Consider the following 18,266-nt stretch of genomic DNA (forward strand, 5'->3'; position numbering starts at 1 on the left):
AGAGAGCACTGAGGCCCATGTGGTGTGTGAATGTGCGGGACTCTTACTTAAGCACTTTTGAAAAGCTTTCACTTGGTTGTTTCGGCACCTGGATGTTCGCGTAGCCCGTTTTGATAAGATGCTGCTGGAAGCGCGGGACGGAGAGGAGACGGCGGTGTTTAAAGCATCTGCCGGTAAGAGCAGGAGGAGGCCGGAGGGAAGCAGCTAGCTCAGCTACAGCACAGGGTTTCATGTTCAGACTAGCTCTCTGCTCTAAAGCAGAGAGCAAGGAGTGAGCTAATATTAGCAGCTCATTTAAACGCTAGGAGACTCTTTATTCTTCATTATTTGTGTTCTGTGTAGTTGTAACGCTACGGCGTCGTTTTTTTTAACAATGTGTTGCATAATGTGTTAGAGCTGCTGCCCACTCATGGCTACACTTGCTGCACTGATTTATTAGCTCAGCACTGGCTTGTTGGCAGATAAATGATAGTTAACACTTTCACTTGGGTGACATGTCAATCTTCAATATCAGATACTCATTATTTAGCTGTTATATAATGTAACGGACACCTGTTGTACCTGCTAATATAGTCAGGCCTGTCATCGCTCTCACTCAACACTAGAACTCAGTTGTAATCCTCTGTTCTGTTAAAGGGAAAGTTCACCTTAAACTATAAAAATACATAATCTTAATTGAACAGAGGGGAGATTTGGTGTTATATAAAGCAGGTAAACACACTAGCATATATATACAGTGACTGGCCACTTTATTAGGTACACCTGTGCAATCTAATTCAATCCAATACAACAGCTTTGCTTTAAATTCTACTTTTTTCAAGTGTATACATGTTAGTATTTGTTAATATTGTCAAAAAAGTGATAATTCTACTTTATGTTTATTACTGAGGTCGTACTAAGTGGTGATGGTGGCGTATGTACGGTGTATTATATCGACTGGTGTTCCTAATATTTTGCACTCCACATGTATGTTAATGGAGTGGACAAAATATTAGGAACACCATTCAATATAATGCACCCCTAGTACACCACCGTCACACACTATGAACTCAATAATAAACCTAAAGTAGAATTATCACCTTCTTGCTAATGTCTACAAAAACTGAAAATGTATAAGCTTCATAAATGTAGAATTATAGCAGAGCTGTTGTATTGGATTGAATTAGATTGCACAGGTGTACCTAACAAAGAAGCCAGTGAGTGTATGTTCTATGGTAGCAAATCATACAGGAAATATAATAGATTTGCATAAACATGTAAATCATGTAATATGGGTGAACCGTTCCTTTAATTTCTTAGTGTTTCGTGTAGAGCGGAAATATAAGGGATCCTTAACAAATGTTTATATGTTTGTGTTAAAAGAAGAACACATATTGGCTGATATATGGTCATCAGTTTTCGCTGTTTCTCTCCTCAGCCTCTGTGCAGGTTCAGGTGGAGCCAGTGGGCCGCTGGTTTGAGGCCTTTGTGAGGAGAAGGAACAGGAATGTATCAGCCTCCTTCCAGGAGCTGGAGGAGGAGCAGGTGTCCTCCGAGGAGTCGGAAGACGAGGAATTCCAAGTGGAGGAATACGCCATGCTCCGGACTCTCGACCCAAAAGACTGGAAGGTATGTTATTCAAAATCAAAGAAAGATTCCACGCTTCATTTTGGATTTTAAGAGATGTGTTTGTGATATTTGAATTAGCCAAATTATTGATCTATATATGTAAACATACATCTTGTCTAGTATTTCCATTTCTGAACTGGACCATAATGTGTCATCTTTATTCCACCTCTCTGTGTTGTTACTTTGTCAGAATCAAGATCATTACTCTGTCCTCGGTCTCCCTCACTTGAGGTACAAAGCCACTCAGAAACAGATCAAAGCTGCCCGTAAGTATGTTTCCTCTTCCTGCCATCAGTGAACACTTTCTTACAGTCAGTTCACTCACATTCTTCTGCTGTCTCTCACCAGACAAAGCCATTGTGTTGAAGCACCATCCTGACAAGAGGAAAGCTGCTGGAGAACAGATCGTAGAAGGAGACAACGACTACTTCACCTGTATAACTAAAGGTACGTTACACTGCTGCTGGTTGGTATTAACACTAGTATTATCACTGCGGGAGCCTCACGTTTCTCTGCTTTACGTCTTTTGAACCGCAGCTATAGAAATGCTGTCAGACCCCGTGAAGAGGAGAGCGTTCGACAGCGTGGATCCCACCTTCGACAACTACGTGCCTTCTAAGAGCGAGGGCAAAGAAAACTTTTTCGAGGCGTTTGCTCCCGTTTTCGACAGGAACGCCAGATGGTCTTCCAAAAAGCACGTTCCCAAACTGGGAACCATGGAGTCCTCTTTTGAGGACGTGGATAATTTTTACTCTTTTTGGTAAGCTGTCTTGGGAGGAAGAAAAAAACACTCTGGCTCCTTATGCATCATTCTTTTATTTAGATGATATTTCGACTTTCCTGGAGATCAACAGTAATAAGACACAGGCACTGGTATGTTATGTAGGCCGCGCCCTAGTAACACATCTAATGATAAGACAAACATGTTCCACCATTAGGGTGAGAAAAACAATGGAGAGGTCTACCGGGACACAAAAGGTATAAATGAGGTGTTCAGGGAATACGATTCTTAATGATTTACTTTCCGTTGTTAGTCGAATAGTTCAGAAATAGAAGAGATCTTTACTGATTTAAAGCTATAAAGGAGCATGAAATAACAGTTTTAGAAGGTCCCATTTCAGTAAGCGAGATACATCAAGCCTTAAAGGAATCATCTACAGGAACATCACCTGATGAAGATGGTTTTAGTGTTGAATTTTAAAAGTTTTTTCATACTGCACTCTCCTCTTCTCTCTAAACCATCTATTCCATAAAGGTACATGTGGCTGCAGGTTTTCAGTCCAAACAAGCAGGAGCACACCAGGCTTGACTCATTTAATCAACTGATCTCAGTCTTCAGACGGTTGATTGGTCGAATCGTATGCTCTTAATTGGTTGGAACAAAAACCTGCAGGCAGACGGCCCTTAATGGAATAGTTTGGACATGCCTGATCTAAAGTTTATGATGCTGTAGGAGAACACCAGGATTTGCTCATATTTCACTTTTGCCAAAATCTGACAAAGATCTCTTTTTAAATTAATAATTGGCGTCCTCAATAATGATTAGAAAACTTTTGGCTTTAAGGTTATCCAAGGTTGTTCCCTCTCTGATCCATCTAGACCAGACTCATCATCCAGTAACTGGAGACTGTACCACATTATGTATAAAGCTCTCTCTCTCTGTCTGTGGTTCAACTGTGGCTTTGTCATTGGATGAAAGCTAGGGATAAAGTAGAACAGCTGTATCTATTATCTGCACGGTCTAAATTAGGCTTTGGTCCAAATATTGTAAAATGGGTCAGATCATTATATATAAAGGCATCATGTCTTGGTATTTTGATGGTAATGGTATTTGTCTTACTCACTCTACCTGCCAGTGTTGTCCAGTCTCACTGTTGCTTTTAGTTTTAGCCTCAGAACCTCTGACACGTACCAAATGTTACCACCAAACCAAAATCGGAGACTTTAAATCGTATTATATGCAGACGACGTCATAGTATTATGAAGTAAACCTATACAGTCTGTTCTATCAGTGCTAAAGGTTATCAATACTTTCAGCACTTTTCTGGGTACAAAACCAACAGGACCAAATGTGAGGCAATAGATGTTCACTGTAATACTTTTTCTACTGACTTTGGTAAAGCACCATTCATGTGGAAACCTAATGGGATTAAATACTTTGGTATTCTAATCAAAGCCACTATTTCCTAAATCTGTGAACCTAATGCCCTGGGTTTATTGAGGAAGGTAAGTGGTGATATGAAGAGATGGAATGGGTGCTGCTGAAGATTAATATTCTACCCAAGATATCATATCATATATCAGCCACGCAACGTCCATCAAGTTGATTCAAGGAGTTCAAATAGTTGTTCTTATCTTTTTGTGGCGTAATTAGAAATCTAAAATAAGTCTTTCAATGCCAAGACGTAATATTAATCATCTCATAGTGCCAGATACTCTATCAAATTATTACGTGGGGTAATGGGAACACTAATTTAATAGGCTGGGTTGGGAAAGGCTGAAGGGAAGAATTATTGCTAATCTCAGCAACAAAGCATCTTTGGCGTCTTTTTGTGGTTTTATCCAAATCCTCCTGCAGGACTTTATAATCCAATTATGCATTTCTCTTGTAGAGTTGTTAAATTAGTCTGTAAAAGGTTCAAAGTTACTATGAGAGGCTCTTTGTATACACCATTGAGTTGACTGTTAGATTCAAGCATATTCCAATGTAATCATTAGATTTCAATTTAGGTTAATTTTTTTAAGAGCTCAGACCTTGATCTCTTTTGTTTTAGTGGAAGGTCTTGGAGGCCATAACAAAACAGTTGGTGTCAGAACAAAATTTGAATATTTCTGTGTCGAAAATCAGTCAGAAATAGAAGTTAAACTGTTATTTCTGCTGTTAAAGGTACAACTTTGATTCATGGAGGGAGTTCTCATACTTGGACGAAGAGGAGAAGGAAAAAGCTGAATGGTGAGCTTCTGATCCACACATTTTTGAGGCTTTTGTGTTATGTTTTTTGAAGCGTGACTGACTCGTTTGTAACTGTTCCGCTACAGTCGAGACGAGAGGAGATGGATCGAAAAGCAGAACCGAGCCTCCAGAGCTCAGAGGAAGAAGGAGGAGATGAACAGAATACGAACATTAGTTGGTACAGAAGCTGTAATATATTTCCTAAAACCCTTAAGCGATGTATGGTTGGATGGTATGGATGTATGTAATTGCACGATTGATGGATCATGTTGTGTTTGGTTTGGCGCAGATACGGCCTACAGCGGCGACCCCAGAATAAAGAAGTTCAAAGAAGAAGAGAAGGCAAGGAAGGAGTCTGAGAAGAAGGCGAAAGCTGAAGCTAAGAAGAGAGAGCAGGAGGAGAAGGACAGAGTAAGTCTCATTCACACTCACTCAATGTCTGAACACCAGATATTACACATGTCCATTAACTTAACTGAGGTGGAAACATTGAATAAGACTTTTTTTCCTGTAATTTTGAATATGCAAATGTATTAGTTGATCAGTCAGTCATATATATATATATGTGTGTTGTGTGTGTTCGTTCCAGGCCCGGCAGGCTGAGCTGGACGCGGCTCGTCTGCTGAAGGAGAAGGAGGATGAGGAGGCCAGGCAGGCGGCCCAGCAGGCCAAGAAGGAGAAGGAGATCCAGAAGAAGGCCTTCAAGAAGGAGAGACAGAAACTCAGGACTACCTGCAAGGTGAAACACTCTCTGCTGGTCTCACACCTGTACACACACCTGAGATCTATATAAACCACGCTGCTTCATTTCATATCATCTTGCCTCATTTCACAGAACTGGAATTACTTTGCTGACGAAGAAACAGACAGTGTGAAAATGATGGAGGAGGTGGAGAAGCTCTGTGATAGGCTGGAGCTTACAAGGTACATTAGATCACATTTAGAGCACATAACATTTGAGGCCAGATGTTAATTGGCAAAGATTAATTGGTGTGTGTTTTCCAGCCTGCAGTCATTGAATGAAATCCTGGCCTCAGGCTCAAAAGAGGACAGCAAGGTAGCAGTGGAGAAGCAGGTAAGAAAGACCACTTTGTTTTCTTGTGATAATCCCCAAATATCTCAGATTGTAAGTCCTCACATGCGTACAAACATCTGTCCCTGCGTTCAGGTGCAGGAGGTGAACGCCCAGCTGCAGAGGGAGCGGGACGCCGAGGTTCAGGCCCGGCAGGCGGTCCGCAGCGCCGAGCAGGCCAGCGGAGGAGGAGGAGGAACAGGGAAGGGTTGGAACGAGGCAGACCTGCAGCTGCTCATCAAAGCTGTCAACCTGTTCCCCGCCGGAACCAACGCCAGGTAGAGGATCACATACGTTGGGTTATTTTAGGTGGTTTTACGGGTAAAATATAGCTTGTAAGAGCAGAGGATGATTTTAACATGATTTTATAGTGCAGTATCATTTAAACTGAGTACGCTCATTGTTTTTTTCCCATCCAGATGGGAAGTTATCGCCAACTATATGAACTTGCACTCCACAAGCGGCATGAAGAGGACTGCCAAAGATGTCATCAACAAAGCCAAGAATCTACAACGGCTAGGTACGCTCACATACGAGAGAAATAAGACGAAATAGAAGAGTTGATTTTATGACTTAGAAACTACATTGAGGGTTTTTTTATTTTATTTTGGTGGTTCTTAGTTCTCGAAGATATTAAAAGTACAAAACGTGTTTCTGCTTCAGGGATTAAAATATCTTTTCCAGCTCTCCGTGAGACTTTTTTAACCCATTTGACCACATTCACCTACATTTTTCCATTTGCATTTTTTTTTTTTAAGAAAATGTTAATCTTTTAAGTTTCAGACTTTTAAATGTCATAGAAATATCATCTCTTGAAAGTTATTAAAAAGACTTGAGTTTTATTGGGGATACAGTACTAGTCCAAGGTTTGGACGCACCTTCTAATTCAAGGGAAAGGGAAGGACTGTCCAAACCTTTGAGTCATACTCAATACATAGTGTTTAAGCACTGCAAGAACAACAACTGACAAAAGATGTAGGATGTAAACATTTGACTGTATTATAAAGTTAATTTTAAGCTGATATAACAGTATAAGCATTTAAATTGAATGCAGTTGTATGTACCATCATTGATGTCCTGCTGTCGTCTCCTCAGATCCCGTACAGAAAGACGAGATTAACAGAAAAGCCTTTGAGAAGTTCAAGATGGAACACTCTCAAGTAGCGCCCACCATAGACAACGCCGTGCCCTCTGAGAGGTTTGACGGTGAGTGATGTCTGTGTAACAAATGTAATTTCTAAAGGCATGTATTCTTATTGTGGCCTGTTGGAAGGAGGAAAACCACTAAAGGAATTTATTAGAGACATTCAGCAAATGAAAAGTTGTAACCTCCATGTAGATTTGTTCCTGGGTACTGTAGGTAACCGTCTTCTGAACAGTATACCCAGTAAAACCTGATCATTTCTACCTTCCGAGCTACTGGAGAACTCTGTCAGAAACCAGAGTCAAATATTCACAATGTAACCATGACCCACTGTGTGTCATCTCTCAGGCGCTGGTGGTGAAAGTAACGCTGCCCCCTGGACCACAGAGGAACAGAAACTTCTGGAACAAGCCCTCAAGACCTATCCAGTCAGCACACCTGAGCGGTGGGAGAAGATCGCCGCCGCTGTGCCCGGACGAAACAAGAAAGACTGTATGAAGAGGTACAAGGTAAGAAAATATGGTGGTCTGGTGTTGAAGCAGGTAACAGTAGTGTTTACACTCAGTTTTCAGTATGTTAGGTCCACGTTGAGTCAACTTTTGATCATTTTGCTGGTTGAGGTGTTTCTAATATTTTGTCCACCCCATTTATATCAGCGAGGGTAAATAACATTGAGGAACACGTGCAGTATAAACTAGTGTCTAACATGTCTTCTTTTGTTTCTCTGACAGGAACTGGTGGAGATGGTTAAAGCCAAGAAAGCAGCACAGGGGGCAACCAAGAGTAAAAAATGACAAGAACCACAAAAAAGACAATAGTTCCGTGTTATTTTAACATTATTGTGTTGGTCTTTATTTTATAATAAAAAATTAAAGGAGGAAAAAATACTACAGACAATAGTTAAATAGTGACTTTGTGTTTGTGTGCTGTACAGTTGATGGGTGATGTGTCTTCAGAGGGTTAAGGGGTTCAGCTCAGGTTCTCATCCAGAACATTCCGCTGCGGATCTGGTTGTAGTCTGGCAGCTGTTCAATTGGACCTGAGACACAAAGCAAAGTGTGTTTTAAACCCGCTGAAACTTTCTTTTAGGCCACCGGTTCTATCAGATATAACACTGGACTTAAAATAACTGCTTGGAACACGGTGTTCTCGCCAAAAATAGTTCCAACAAGGCAACAAACTCTCAAGCTGGTCAAACTTATTTGGAAAAGAAAACAAAGGAGAACAATTATGAAACGTCATCACAGTCTACAGACAGACTTCCTGGCTAAACTGACTTTTTCCCCCCCTTCAAAATAAAGTTTTAGCCAAACTATCAGCTCAACCCATCACACTGTCTCAGTGACTGATTGTTGCCCTGTTGATCCTGTTTTTGTAACTATATTCTGATTTTAACAAGTATATTGTTAATCCCAATTTAATCAGAACTGATGGATTTGTAACAAACTGTAGTTTCATTTAAATCCATTCAGAGCAACTGCTACCAATCAGTACCTTACATATAGTATCTGAATACTTGCTGAATTAAGCCTTAAGATATATATAAAAAGGAAAGATGAAATTATTTTGACATGATATAGCCAGGACACATTAAAGCTGCACCTAAAAAATGGAAGCAGAGGATTTTGTCCCCTACACTAACCCTAACCCTCTCTTCCTGTGTGTAGCTAATTGAATCGATCACCTTTTAAAATTCCTAAATACTGACTCAACAAAAAGTTTCTTCTTGCTGCTCTCATGTCGCATTTACACAGTGTAGCTTAAGCTTTCATGAGTTCAGAGACAGACACTACATATGAGGTAGAACACAAAATACTCTACTCTAAATCCATTATAAAAACATGTCATCAACATACCAACAGCAGCAATGGCAGGAGCTTTGTTGTAGATATATTTGGTGCACACATCCTTAATGGTGGTAGCATCGATGGCCTGTCGGAGGGCAGACACAACATTAGAAACAAAAACAGTTTGTAACGTCTCCCACAGTCATACTCTTGAGTTTCCATTTAATTGTAGCGAGCGTGTGGAGCAAAGTCAAACTTAAGGGTTGAATAGAACTGCACATTTACAACTTTTTTGATATTTCCCATTGAAAGAAAACAGTGAGGATCATTATGTGCTACCAATTCATGAGAGCATTCATGAGAGAAGGGCATTTTTGAAGAGGAATTACTTGAACATGGGTGGTAAGTTTAGGTTATTTGTGTGTAAAGGTGCAGCAAGTTCACCACCATCAAAGGCTAATGTCACTTTTTTCTTAAAACAGCACTCAAATATTGAGAGATTCCTCCTAACACTATTCCAATGGAGGAAATGCATTCTGATGTTCAGTTGAAGCTGATATGACTGACAGACTCTTAATATTGTAAACCTATACTTCTGGCAAAATGAATAGTCTCCTTTCTAGACTTTTCTGTCCGAGTTATACTTCTATACAAGACTTTGCAACGAGCCTGTATAGCGGCTGAAATTTGACTGTGTCCACTCACGTCTATTCTGGACTCCAGCTCATGCAGAGGGATCCTGCGGCTGTAGCACAACATCTGTCTGCCGATGTCCTCGCAGATAGGGGTGGATCCTGGAGAGAGAGAAATAAACAGGATGATGTTAGGAGTTTCTCCGCCTCTATGATTATGGGTTGCTGCCTGATGTGATGTGACGTCGCCTTTACCGTCGAGATGCAGGAGCATGTTGGTCTTGAGCAGATTTTTGGCGCGTGCCACCTCGCTCTCCGACACGCTCGTGCAAAGAGACATCCTGACAAAGAGCAAATGAGGTTTAAACTTAGACATTTCTCTAATGAATCTGATTGTCCTGTCAGCGTGTGTGTGAGCTCACCATTCCATCTGAGTGAAGTGCATCATTTCGTTGATGGTGCCGGGCTCGCACACCATGTACAGGCCCCACAGGCCTGTGTCTGTGTAACAGGTGTTGAAGGACTGAAAGCTGTGGCACAGGTTCCCCTGACAGGCCATCTGAGCCAGCTTACTGGACAGATTCTGGGTTTTTACAAAAGGACACAAACACAGCAGAGACATAAGAAAACTGAATAGTAGCAGGCAGTTTGAAGCTCTTAAAGTCGTGGTGTGCAAAGGTACGAATTTAAACGTGTAGGTTCTTGAACGCTCACCACCCCTCCGCCGAATGAGCGGTCCCAGTTTCCGATCAGCGTGTTGGCCACCATGAGAGGGATGGTGTCCGGGTGCGACCACCCTACCGCTTCCACTGCGATGGCGATGTGAGCCAGGGGCATCTTGTCGTCACGCACACGGATCTGACGAGAGACGGGTACAACAGTGTCAGCGCTTCTTTTTGTGTATTTATTGTGTGGCTTTGTGTGATGTGGCTAAACTGAAAACGACCTTCTTACCTCACTTCCTGTGAAGTGGCATGGGGGAAGTGCCGGGGCCTCACCCTCGTATCTGCCGGGAAGCTTTCCGAAGTGATACTTGGCCAAATCGATGAGCTCATCTTGAGAAACTCCTGATTTTAAACAGATCACAGAATATCCTGAATGTCAGAACTGCCTGAAACGGGTTCTAAATAACAATAATGATGTCAGTTTTAATTTCCGTAGTTTCAAAATTCCCAGTTCTATTAATCCATACTAAAGTGAGCAACATATCAGCCTATATAAAACAAAGTAGTGAGTAGATGAAGAGCTCTGACCTCCAGCAGCAGCCAACACTATCCTGGGTCCTTTGTAGTGAGTGGTGATGTACTCCACCAGGTCTCCTCTGTTAATGGTCCTGCAATCAACCAAACACACAGCTGACTCACAACTGGAACATTTCTTAAACATCTGGTAGTCTGGTCTTTTTGGACTCAGCAGAAAAGAGAACTGAAGTCCAGACTTTTGTGCGTCTTACTTGATGTTCTCGGTGGGGCCGAGGATGGTCCTGCCCAGCGCTGTAGACTGGTACGCGGTGGCGTGCAGGTAGTCGAACACCACTTCCTGCAGGTTGGTCTCCACTTCCTGCATCTCTCTGAGGATCACCCCTCGCTCCCTCTCGATCTCGGCCTCCCCCAGCATGCTGTTCTGGATGATGTCGGCCAGGATCTCCACGGCTAGGAGGGACGAATGTGTGTATTTTTCAATTCGTTATATCTGCCTCTGATGTGAGAAGTGTTACTTTCTGTTCTTACTTTCCCTCAACTTACATCATCTACTTCAGTGAGCGATTGCCTACATTTCCCAGAATGCCATTTGACAATGACAATGTTAGTGGTGAGTGAAAGCCTTCAAGATTGACCAATTTAAATCTTTATATTATTTAGTATTTAAATACTTATATGAGAAGTAACTCCATCAATAAAATACATTAACAGAGTTTAAATGACATCACTGATGCACCTTTTTTTTTTTTTTACAACATAAAAATCCACAAATGAGATGGAAAACGAATGGTATCTCTCTCTCTATCAACTTCCCAATCACCTTTGTTTTTCTCCTCAGATCTATACTGATCTCATAATTGACCTCTATGGCACTGCATTCTGGTCTATTAACAGACCCGTCGCTATGGTCTTCCCTACATCTCATTATGGGCTTGTTCAGCTCCTCTGACCAGGTCGTACCTCGAGGAAGATCTTTAGAGAAAGCTTTGGCGTAGTACACAGTCTGCTCCCGGGATGTGTAGGCGTTCAGGTGAGCCCCCATGTTCTCAATCTCCAACTCCAGGTCCAGCTGGGAGCGCTTCCTGGTACCCTGTCAAACACACACAGACAACAAACCTCTGAATGCTTTTATTTTGTTTTTATTTGTTTCACTAATCATGTATGTTATATCTATTACTTTAATCATGTCGCGCTACAGATTTACACTGTTCCCCAAGTTTTACAAATACATGTTTTAATACATGCATATGTGCAAATAAGTAACATTAGAAAATGCTGTTGCACTGTTGCCATCTCACCTTAAATGCCATATGTTCCAGAAAATGTGCCGTGCCATTATTTCTCTGGTTCTCATAGCGACTACCGGCGTCTATCCAGAGGCCCACCTGGAACAAGTCAGTGATGAATATCAACAGGATCACACATGTTCACACACACTCTGCTGCAGCAGTGACAGCACTTGACACAACAACTTGATGTGAGGCTGACCACTGTGTTGATGGAGCTTAACTGTAGAATATTATGATTGATTTAAGTCCATTTATAATTATTAATCATTATTATTGTCAGATTTATAGTGGAATTCTGAGGCAAATGGATCATATATGGATCAAACTGTGACACGCTAGTTTGGTATTTCTGTTCTACACTTTCAACTCTGATACAACTGCAATAAGATACAATGGCTATAATTTCAATATAAATTTATGATTAAATTCCCAGTGAAGTAAAATATCCAGCCTCCATTATATATCTTTTTCACAAGTGTTTGATAACCACATTGTAAAAAAAAAAATATATATATAGATCAATATGGGAATTTTTTATTCCCAAATTCCAGTATCGGTCGGGCCCTAATTATGTATATGTATATCGTTTTGCCTGTATGATTTTGATTATTTTTCTGGCTTTGTTTTTGTATTTTGATTTGATTTATTTTGGGTAGCAGCTGTGGAATTTTTATTTCCCTTTGAGATAAATAAAGTATTCTTCCATACAATAGCCGCTGGACTATACAAACTACACTTTAACTTACAGTGCATGTGGGGAGCCCGGAGTCCTCAGAGGCCACGCGGAGCCCATTTTCTAAGGAGGTCAACTTGGTCTCAGGAACATTTAGGGCCACCTGGTGAGCAGCCTGAGTTGCCCAGAGTCTGTGCTGTCCGGCTGTAAGCTGCAGGAGGAGGACAGAGAGAGAGAGACAGAGAGTCGGGTTACCATCACTTAATTGACTTACATTCATTTCCTGGATACTTATCCTATCTATAACCACCACATGCCTAACCTTAGCATACACTTACTGTTACCTTAACTTAAAATCAAGTCTTCACCTTGAAATGAATTATTTACATTAAGGACTTGCTATATGTCCCCATAAAGTAGACGAGTCCCCATAAGGTAGGAGAGTCCCGACAACATGACTGTGTAGCCTTACATCCCAACATGAGGAATACCTGTACACACACACACACACACACACACACACACACACACACACACACACACACACACACACACACACACACACACACACACACACACACACACACACACAAACACACACACACACACACACACACACACACACACACACACACACACACACACACACACACACAGTCACAGTCACAGTCACGGTGACATAGCAAACACACACACAGCCATGCTGACAGGTTTCCCCCGGTCATACAACACACTGACAGCCGTTGACGAAGCGTTATGTCGGATAAATGTGAAATGTGAGATGTAAACACGTTTTTCTTACCCTGCTAAAAGAGTTAGTCTTCAGTAACTGTCTCTGTAGGAGATATCTCCCAGCAGATGAGAGGCGCTGTAACGACCCAGCAGCCATATTGTTTATGTCACCCTGCGCAAGTGCAGTGTTTCACTTACGCAACGGGCACGTAACATCCGCCGGGGAAAGCGGATGTTGATGATTTTCAAAGTAATGTTGGTTGTCTTCTTGCAATTCAGAGAGAAACAATTTCCTTTTTTTCCATTCAAATTTGTTAGATGTGAAAAACATTAAAAATGGGAAAATGCGTAGCCCTACTAATGTACAGACTGGTGTATTCGATGTGATATTGTGTATTTTATATCATTTCACATGAAGGACGTGTTCCAGTTTCTTGACACGGTTATGCTTTTATTTTGGCAGGGTCTGACAGTTGTGGCGGAAGTGTGGCTCTAGCTTAGCGCGAATTTTTCTTCATTCTGTCCCAATTTAAGACTGCTGATTGTCAACCTCAACGCGACAACTCACTGTGAGTGTACTAGCCAAGCAAATCTAATATCTAATGTAATGCAGAGCTAAGGTCTGTCTGTGTTAGCTGTGAGTCAGCTGCTGTATATCTGTTTCGCTGCTAACGTTAACTTCAGTGTTGTAGTTAGCAGCTAGCTAATGGTGTAACATTAAAGTTAGTAACTGCGAATTAGTGGCCTAAACTTTACGTTAGCTTATGTATTAAAACAGCAGCCATTCTCTTTGGTGTGGCTTCCAGGCGAGAAAAATGGCGGGTGGCGGAGGAGTCATGGATAGTGATCTGGAAGATGGAGAGATCTCCGGCTCCGGCTCTGATTCAGAGATGAGGACCACCGGAGCAGCGGCACAAACTCGACCCCAGGTTCTTCAAGCGTTCAGCGGCCACTCCTTCCAGAACAGAGCCGCCGCACAGCCCTCTGCAGCCGCCTACCGCAACATGACGGCGGACTCCAGTGGCAGCGACGCGGCCTCATCAGACGAGGAGTCTACTGTTTGGCGCCGAAAACGCCAGAAAGTCATCAATGCTCCTCAGCTGCCTGCATGCATTGCACAGCCAGGGCCGACCCGCATGCAGGACCCTGGGGTGCTGGCAAACCGCAAGGTAAACAACATCTGGGGCTCTGTGGTGCAGGAGCAGTGCCAGGATGCTATAACTGCAGAGCTGGGCATATTTGGAATGGAGGGTGAAGTCAGCACGTCCAGCAGAAATGTGGAGACTTATAACTACGTCTTGGCCCGTAAGATAATGGAAAAAGAGAGGGAGCTGGAGCAGCTGTCGAAGGGAGATGGAGAAGTGAACATGCTGGACGCCCAGCTGGAGGAGTACATGAAGGGGCGGGGGTCAGAAGACAGGGCGGATGACAATGCAAAGAGGAAGAGGTCAGCTAAAGAAAGACTGGGCCCCCGAGCTGAGATGGACATCAAGGGTCGATATGAGATCACAGAGGATGACCCTGATGAAAAGGTGGTGGATGAGATTGCACACAGGCTGCAAGAGCCTAAGCTAGACCTGATACAGCGTGTCGTTAATGTTGTCGGTAAGAAAAAAGCCATAGAACTGCTGGGAGAGACTGCTACGCTGGAGGAAAGCGGCGGTGTGTACACCATGGACGGCAGCAGGCGACGGACACCCGGTGGAGTGTATCTCAACCTGCTGAAGAACACGCCCAGCATCACCAAAGCTCAGATCAGGCAGATTTTCTTTGACGAAACGCAAAAAGAGTGCAAGAACAAGAAGGCCGCCCAGAAGAGGAGGCGGCACGTCGTGGCTAAGAAGATGAAGCAGGCCATAGGTACGCTGAACCTGCAGGAGCACGACGATGTTTCCAGGGAGACCTTTGCCAGCGACACCAACGAGGCCTTGGAGTCACTGGAGGAGGCTGCAGAAGAGGGCCAGGAGGAGACTGCTCTGGGTTTAGAGGAGACAGCGGTGGTCTACAACTCTGCAGACCTGGAGGTCTTTTGAGGGCTGACTGCTGTCTGAACAAGGACTTGTTGACCAAAATAGAAATCAAACATTGAAAGCACTGTCTAAGTAATGTCTCTGCTGAATACAGAATCACGCCTGAGTGTCTTTTTTGTTGTTGTTGTTTTCTTTACCCTAACGATAAAACAATAATTGTTTTTAACAAAAATATGGTTTTTTGGTTCATACAGCCTGGGTTTGTAGGTTTTAGCACATGTAAACACACTAAGACTTACTGAGAGTTAGTTTCTGTTGTGATATAAATGGTGTTTGCCTTGAAGTCAAATTTTGATTGAATAAAATCTGTTTGCAAATGTTGCTGCACGATGAGGTAAAAATGAAGCAGTCTTGATTTTCAGTTTCTTTGTTATATTTTTCATAATGAGATAATGCAGGCTTGATTTGTGAAATCAATTTGTGTAACTGTATCTGGGATATGAATTAAGGTGGTTCAGGTAAAAAAAATATAAAAAAAATAAATATAAAGATAACAAGTGGTTGTCACACTGGTTTTTCAATGTTCCCCGTTATTAGAAAATACTGTCAATGCTAAGTAAAGCCATGGTGGCACAGATACAGTCACTCATATCCTATCCAGTGGGTCTAGATTGTTGGGCTGAGTATAAATAATCAGTTTTTTGTAAAAAGCCAAAAAAAAAGAAAGGTACCAGCAGTAAACCTGAAGATTACAGTAGTTTGGGCAACCTTTATGTTGCAGTTTGTCCACTAGATGGCAGACAAACTCTTTCCCACTAGGACCGACAGCCTCACAGGGTTAACTATGTGATAAACTTCATCCAATGCACTTAAATACAATGATACACTACAAAAAGTAGTTGAATAATATATTTGAAATAAATACTGTATTCCAGAAGAAGCATGTGATATATACAGTACAAACCTAATATACAAATGTGCATTGTAATATCAAATGTAGACTGTCCTAATCATAACCTTACATAAGTCATGGCTGTTAAAAAAGAAAAAAGTTAAATTAAGTTTATAGATAGCAGTACATGTACTTAATGACATTAGAAAATATACTTGAATGAGAATGCTTTGAACTTTAACTGATCTTAAAATAGAAAGCGGCATAATATATCACTGTTGGCAGCAGATAGTTTACTGGTGATGAGATGATAACAGACACAATGTCCTGGTTTCTCTGCATAATCCATGGACCAGACAAATGGTCCCCATGAAGACTGGGACATGGATACTGGAAAGAAAATTCAAATGATCTTTTACATTTAAACCAAAATGTATGCCTACAGAGATACATCTTGAGGTAAGTGAGACCATTAAGAATTTTTTTGTAATTTTGATGAACCAACTTTCATACATTGGACAGAAAAGACTGTGAAGCCAAACTGATGTGTGAGACACCAAGTGCCCAAACTCATGAGCTTTCTTTCAGCATTATACAGTGTGTGTCTGCTACCCAAACACACATACACTGACCAAATGCATCAATTCCTAATGGGGTTTGGTTAGTGTTACAACCCCAGTCACACTAATCAGTCAAACCTGAAGCAGCAGTGTCTTGTTCAAGAAAGATGCCCTCCTAGATAACAGGCTGAGGCATCACAGTCTGCTTCTTCTCCGTCTTCTTCAAATTCTGTTTTTTCTATACACCACAAGAAGATGGCAGCAAAAGCCTGATTATGGTAGCAACAGTTCCATCCTTTTATGAGGCAGAGACACAAATATGGGTTGAATGTATTTTCCTTGAGGGAATTATGAAACATGGGACCAGTGTTCAGTGTTCATCTAGAAAGGTCTGAAGTTGAAAAATGTGTGTTTTCTCTGAAATATTCATTAATGCCACTTCAATCACTGCATAGAAACACAGTGTTTTCTCTGAAATATTCATTAATGTCACTTCAATCACAGCGTAGAAACACAAAAACATGAAAAAGCTTAATGAGCCATGTTTTTATAAGCAAGACATTTTGGTAACGCTATTTTACAGGTTTGCGCTTTCCTAATATATTTTTTATATGTGTTATATGTCATTTTGTAAGACGCAGTTTCTTATTTTAGCAGGTTGAGTTAAAAAGCAGATATCCAGAGGCAATTTTCTTGAAATAACTATTCCATTTAAACTTAAGTGAAATATTTATTTTTCATCATTTTATTTTTATTATAAAGTTTATTCTTCATACTTGTTGAGTTGTGCACTTGCCTGTAGACAAACTGCACTTTTCTTTTTTCTTTTTTTCTTTTCAATTTTCAGCTGACCTGCTGTACATTGACTAAAAGGTAACACAAATGTATCAATTTACTGGAATTGGTTATGGTAGGAGTAGCCAACCAGCCACCTGCTGTCTCTATTTTCTCTGTAATTAGCTCCAAATTACATTGTTATTAAAGGTAATTATCTAGAAAATGATAAGAAAATGTATACAATAAAATAAAACATTACTAAATCTTAACAAAACTGGCATTATCACATTTTAAAGTTCCAAACAAACAACTGCTTATTTACACCTCCTGCAGATAGAAACATTGGCACTCTAATGCAAACGATCTGGTATCTCGATGAATGTAAGTCCAGTACTCAATCTCTTTCTAGCTCTGTTTTGGTTTCAACCAACCCCTGAGAGAACAGTTCGTAGGTAACTTTTTCATTTGTTGTTCTGGGCAGCTAGCGTGAAGTTAAGATGAAATTTAAGTTTTTTGTTTTTCTGAAAACAACTGCCTGCTGCTTCTAAAAGCAGGGTTGATAAGAGTGGTTTGTGAGCTGAAAAACTGAAATGAGCTAAAAGAGACCAAAAAGGCCCTTGCCCTGATCCTTTAATATGAACATATTGAACATATTGATTAGTGCATATTTAATGTTCCATGTGCAACTTAAAACATATCATCTAATATGTCATATTTGCCTTACAAATCGATATTTTTTTTACTTGAGCTAAATAGACCTCAGTAAACAAATGGCCCCCTGGTAAAGCAGTCGCATGTAAATCAAAGCGAAAGTATACAGTCGCCCCACACAGCTCCGGGGGAGAGTGAAAGCCTTTAATGGTGGCAGTGGATTTGTCAGCTGAAGCGCCTTGGAAATGATCATTATATCTGCTTATGGCTGCCACATGAAAGGCCCAGCGTTCTGGCAGAAATACGTTTGATAATCCCACCACT

General features: G+C 41.3%; 3 protein-coding genes across 4 annotated transcripts; 2 read left to right on the plus strand and 1 right to left on the minus strand.

Moving 5' to 3' along the window:
• Positions 1 to 6: 6 nt before the first annotated feature.
• Positions 7 to 7,657, plus strand: dnajc2 (DnaJ (Hsp40) homolog, subfamily C, member 2). The gene is made up of 16 exons (XM_062443335.1): positions 7 to 173; positions 1,418 to 1,608; positions 1,799 to 1,874; positions 1,957 to 2,055; positions 2,146 to 2,368; positions 4,496 to 4,561; positions 4,648 to 4,739; positions 4,851 to 4,972; positions 5,151 to 5,300; positions 5,397 to 5,485; positions 5,567 to 5,636; positions 5,730 to 5,911; positions 6,053 to 6,153; positions 6,729 to 6,839; positions 7,126 to 7,286; positions 7,509 to 7,657. The coding sequence occupies exons 1-16, from the start codon at positions 119 to 121 to the stop codon at positions 7,569 to 7,571; spliced, it is 1,851 nt and encodes a 616-aa protein (XP_062299319.1). The 5' UTR covers positions 7 to 118; the 3' UTR covers positions 7,572 to 7,657.
• On the minus strand, positions 7,609 to 13,263 carry pmpcb (peptidase, mitochondrial processing subunit beta). The gene is made up of 13 exons (XM_062443336.1): positions 13,163 to 13,263; positions 12,434 to 12,571; positions 11,697 to 11,783; positions 11,359 to 11,488; positions 10,650 to 10,848; positions 10,450 to 10,529; positions 10,151 to 10,263; positions 9,911 to 10,054; positions 9,619 to 9,779; positions 9,452 to 9,537; positions 9,270 to 9,358; positions 8,634 to 8,709; positions 7,609 to 7,816 (listed from the first exon to the last, which is right to left on the minus strand). The coding sequence occupies exons 1-13, from the start codon at positions 13,247 to 13,249 to the stop codon at positions 7,752 to 7,754; spliced, it is 1,455 nt and encodes a 484-aa protein (XP_062299320.1). The 5' UTR covers positions 13,250 to 13,263; the 3' UTR covers positions 7,609 to 7,751.
• A 307-nt stretch (positions 13,264 to 13,570) lies between these two features.
• On the plus strand, positions 13,571 to 15,575 carry phax (phosphorylated adaptor for RNA export). Of its 2 annotated transcripts, none has more exons than XM_062443867.1 (2): positions 13,571 to 13,661; positions 13,899 to 15,575. In XM_062443867.1, the coding sequence occupies exon 2, from the start codon at positions 13,908 to 13,910 to the stop codon at positions 15,123 to 15,125; it is 1,218 nt and encodes a 405-aa protein (XP_062299851.1). In that variant the 5' UTR covers positions 13,571 to 13,661; positions 13,899 to 13,907; the 3' UTR covers positions 15,126 to 15,575. The 2 variants fall into 2 exon arrangements, with proteins under 2 accessions (XP_062299851.1, XP_062299852.1); XM_062443868.1 differs by having other exon boundaries at positions 13,585 to 13,661; positions 13,871 to 15,575.
• Positions 15,576 to 18,266: the final 2,691 nt, after the last annotated feature.

This window comes from Scomber scombrus, chromosome 22 (genome assembly GCF_963691925.1).
Source record: "Scomber scombrus chromosome 22, fScoSco1.1, whole genome shotgun sequence".
Classification (NCBI taxonomy): Eukaryota; Metazoa; Chordata; class Actinopteri; order Scombriformes; family Scombridae; genus Scomber; species Scomber scombrus.

Coding starts and splice junctions, on each gene's coding strand:
- dnajc2 (XM_062443335.1), top strand. CDS start 119: ATGCTGCTGGAAGCGCGGGACGGAGAGGAGACGGCGGTGTTTAAAGCA. Junction 2,369..4,495: donor GATAATTTTTACTCTTTTTG/GTAAGCTGTCTT, acceptor CTGCTGTTAAAG/GTACAACTTTGATTCATGGA. Junction 5,486..5,566: donor GATAGGCTGGAGCTTACAAG/GTACATTAGATC, acceptor TGTGTTTTCCAG/CCTGCAGTCATTGAATGAAA.
- pmpcb (XM_062443336.1), bottom strand. CDS start 13,249: ATGGCTGCTGGGTCGTTACAGCGCCTCTCATCTGCTGGGAGATATCTC. Junction 11,489..11,696: donor TGGAACATATGGCATTTAAG/GTGAGATGGCAA, acceptor TGTGTTTGACAG/GGTACCAGGAAGCGCTCCCA. Junction 7,817..8,633: donor TCCTGCCATTGCTGCTGTTG/GTATGTTGATGA, acceptor TTTGTGTCTCAG/GTCCAATTGAACAGCTGCCA.
- phax (XM_062443867.1), top strand. CDS start 13,908: ATGGCGGGTGGCGGAGGAGTCATGGATAGTGATCTGGAAGATGGAGAG.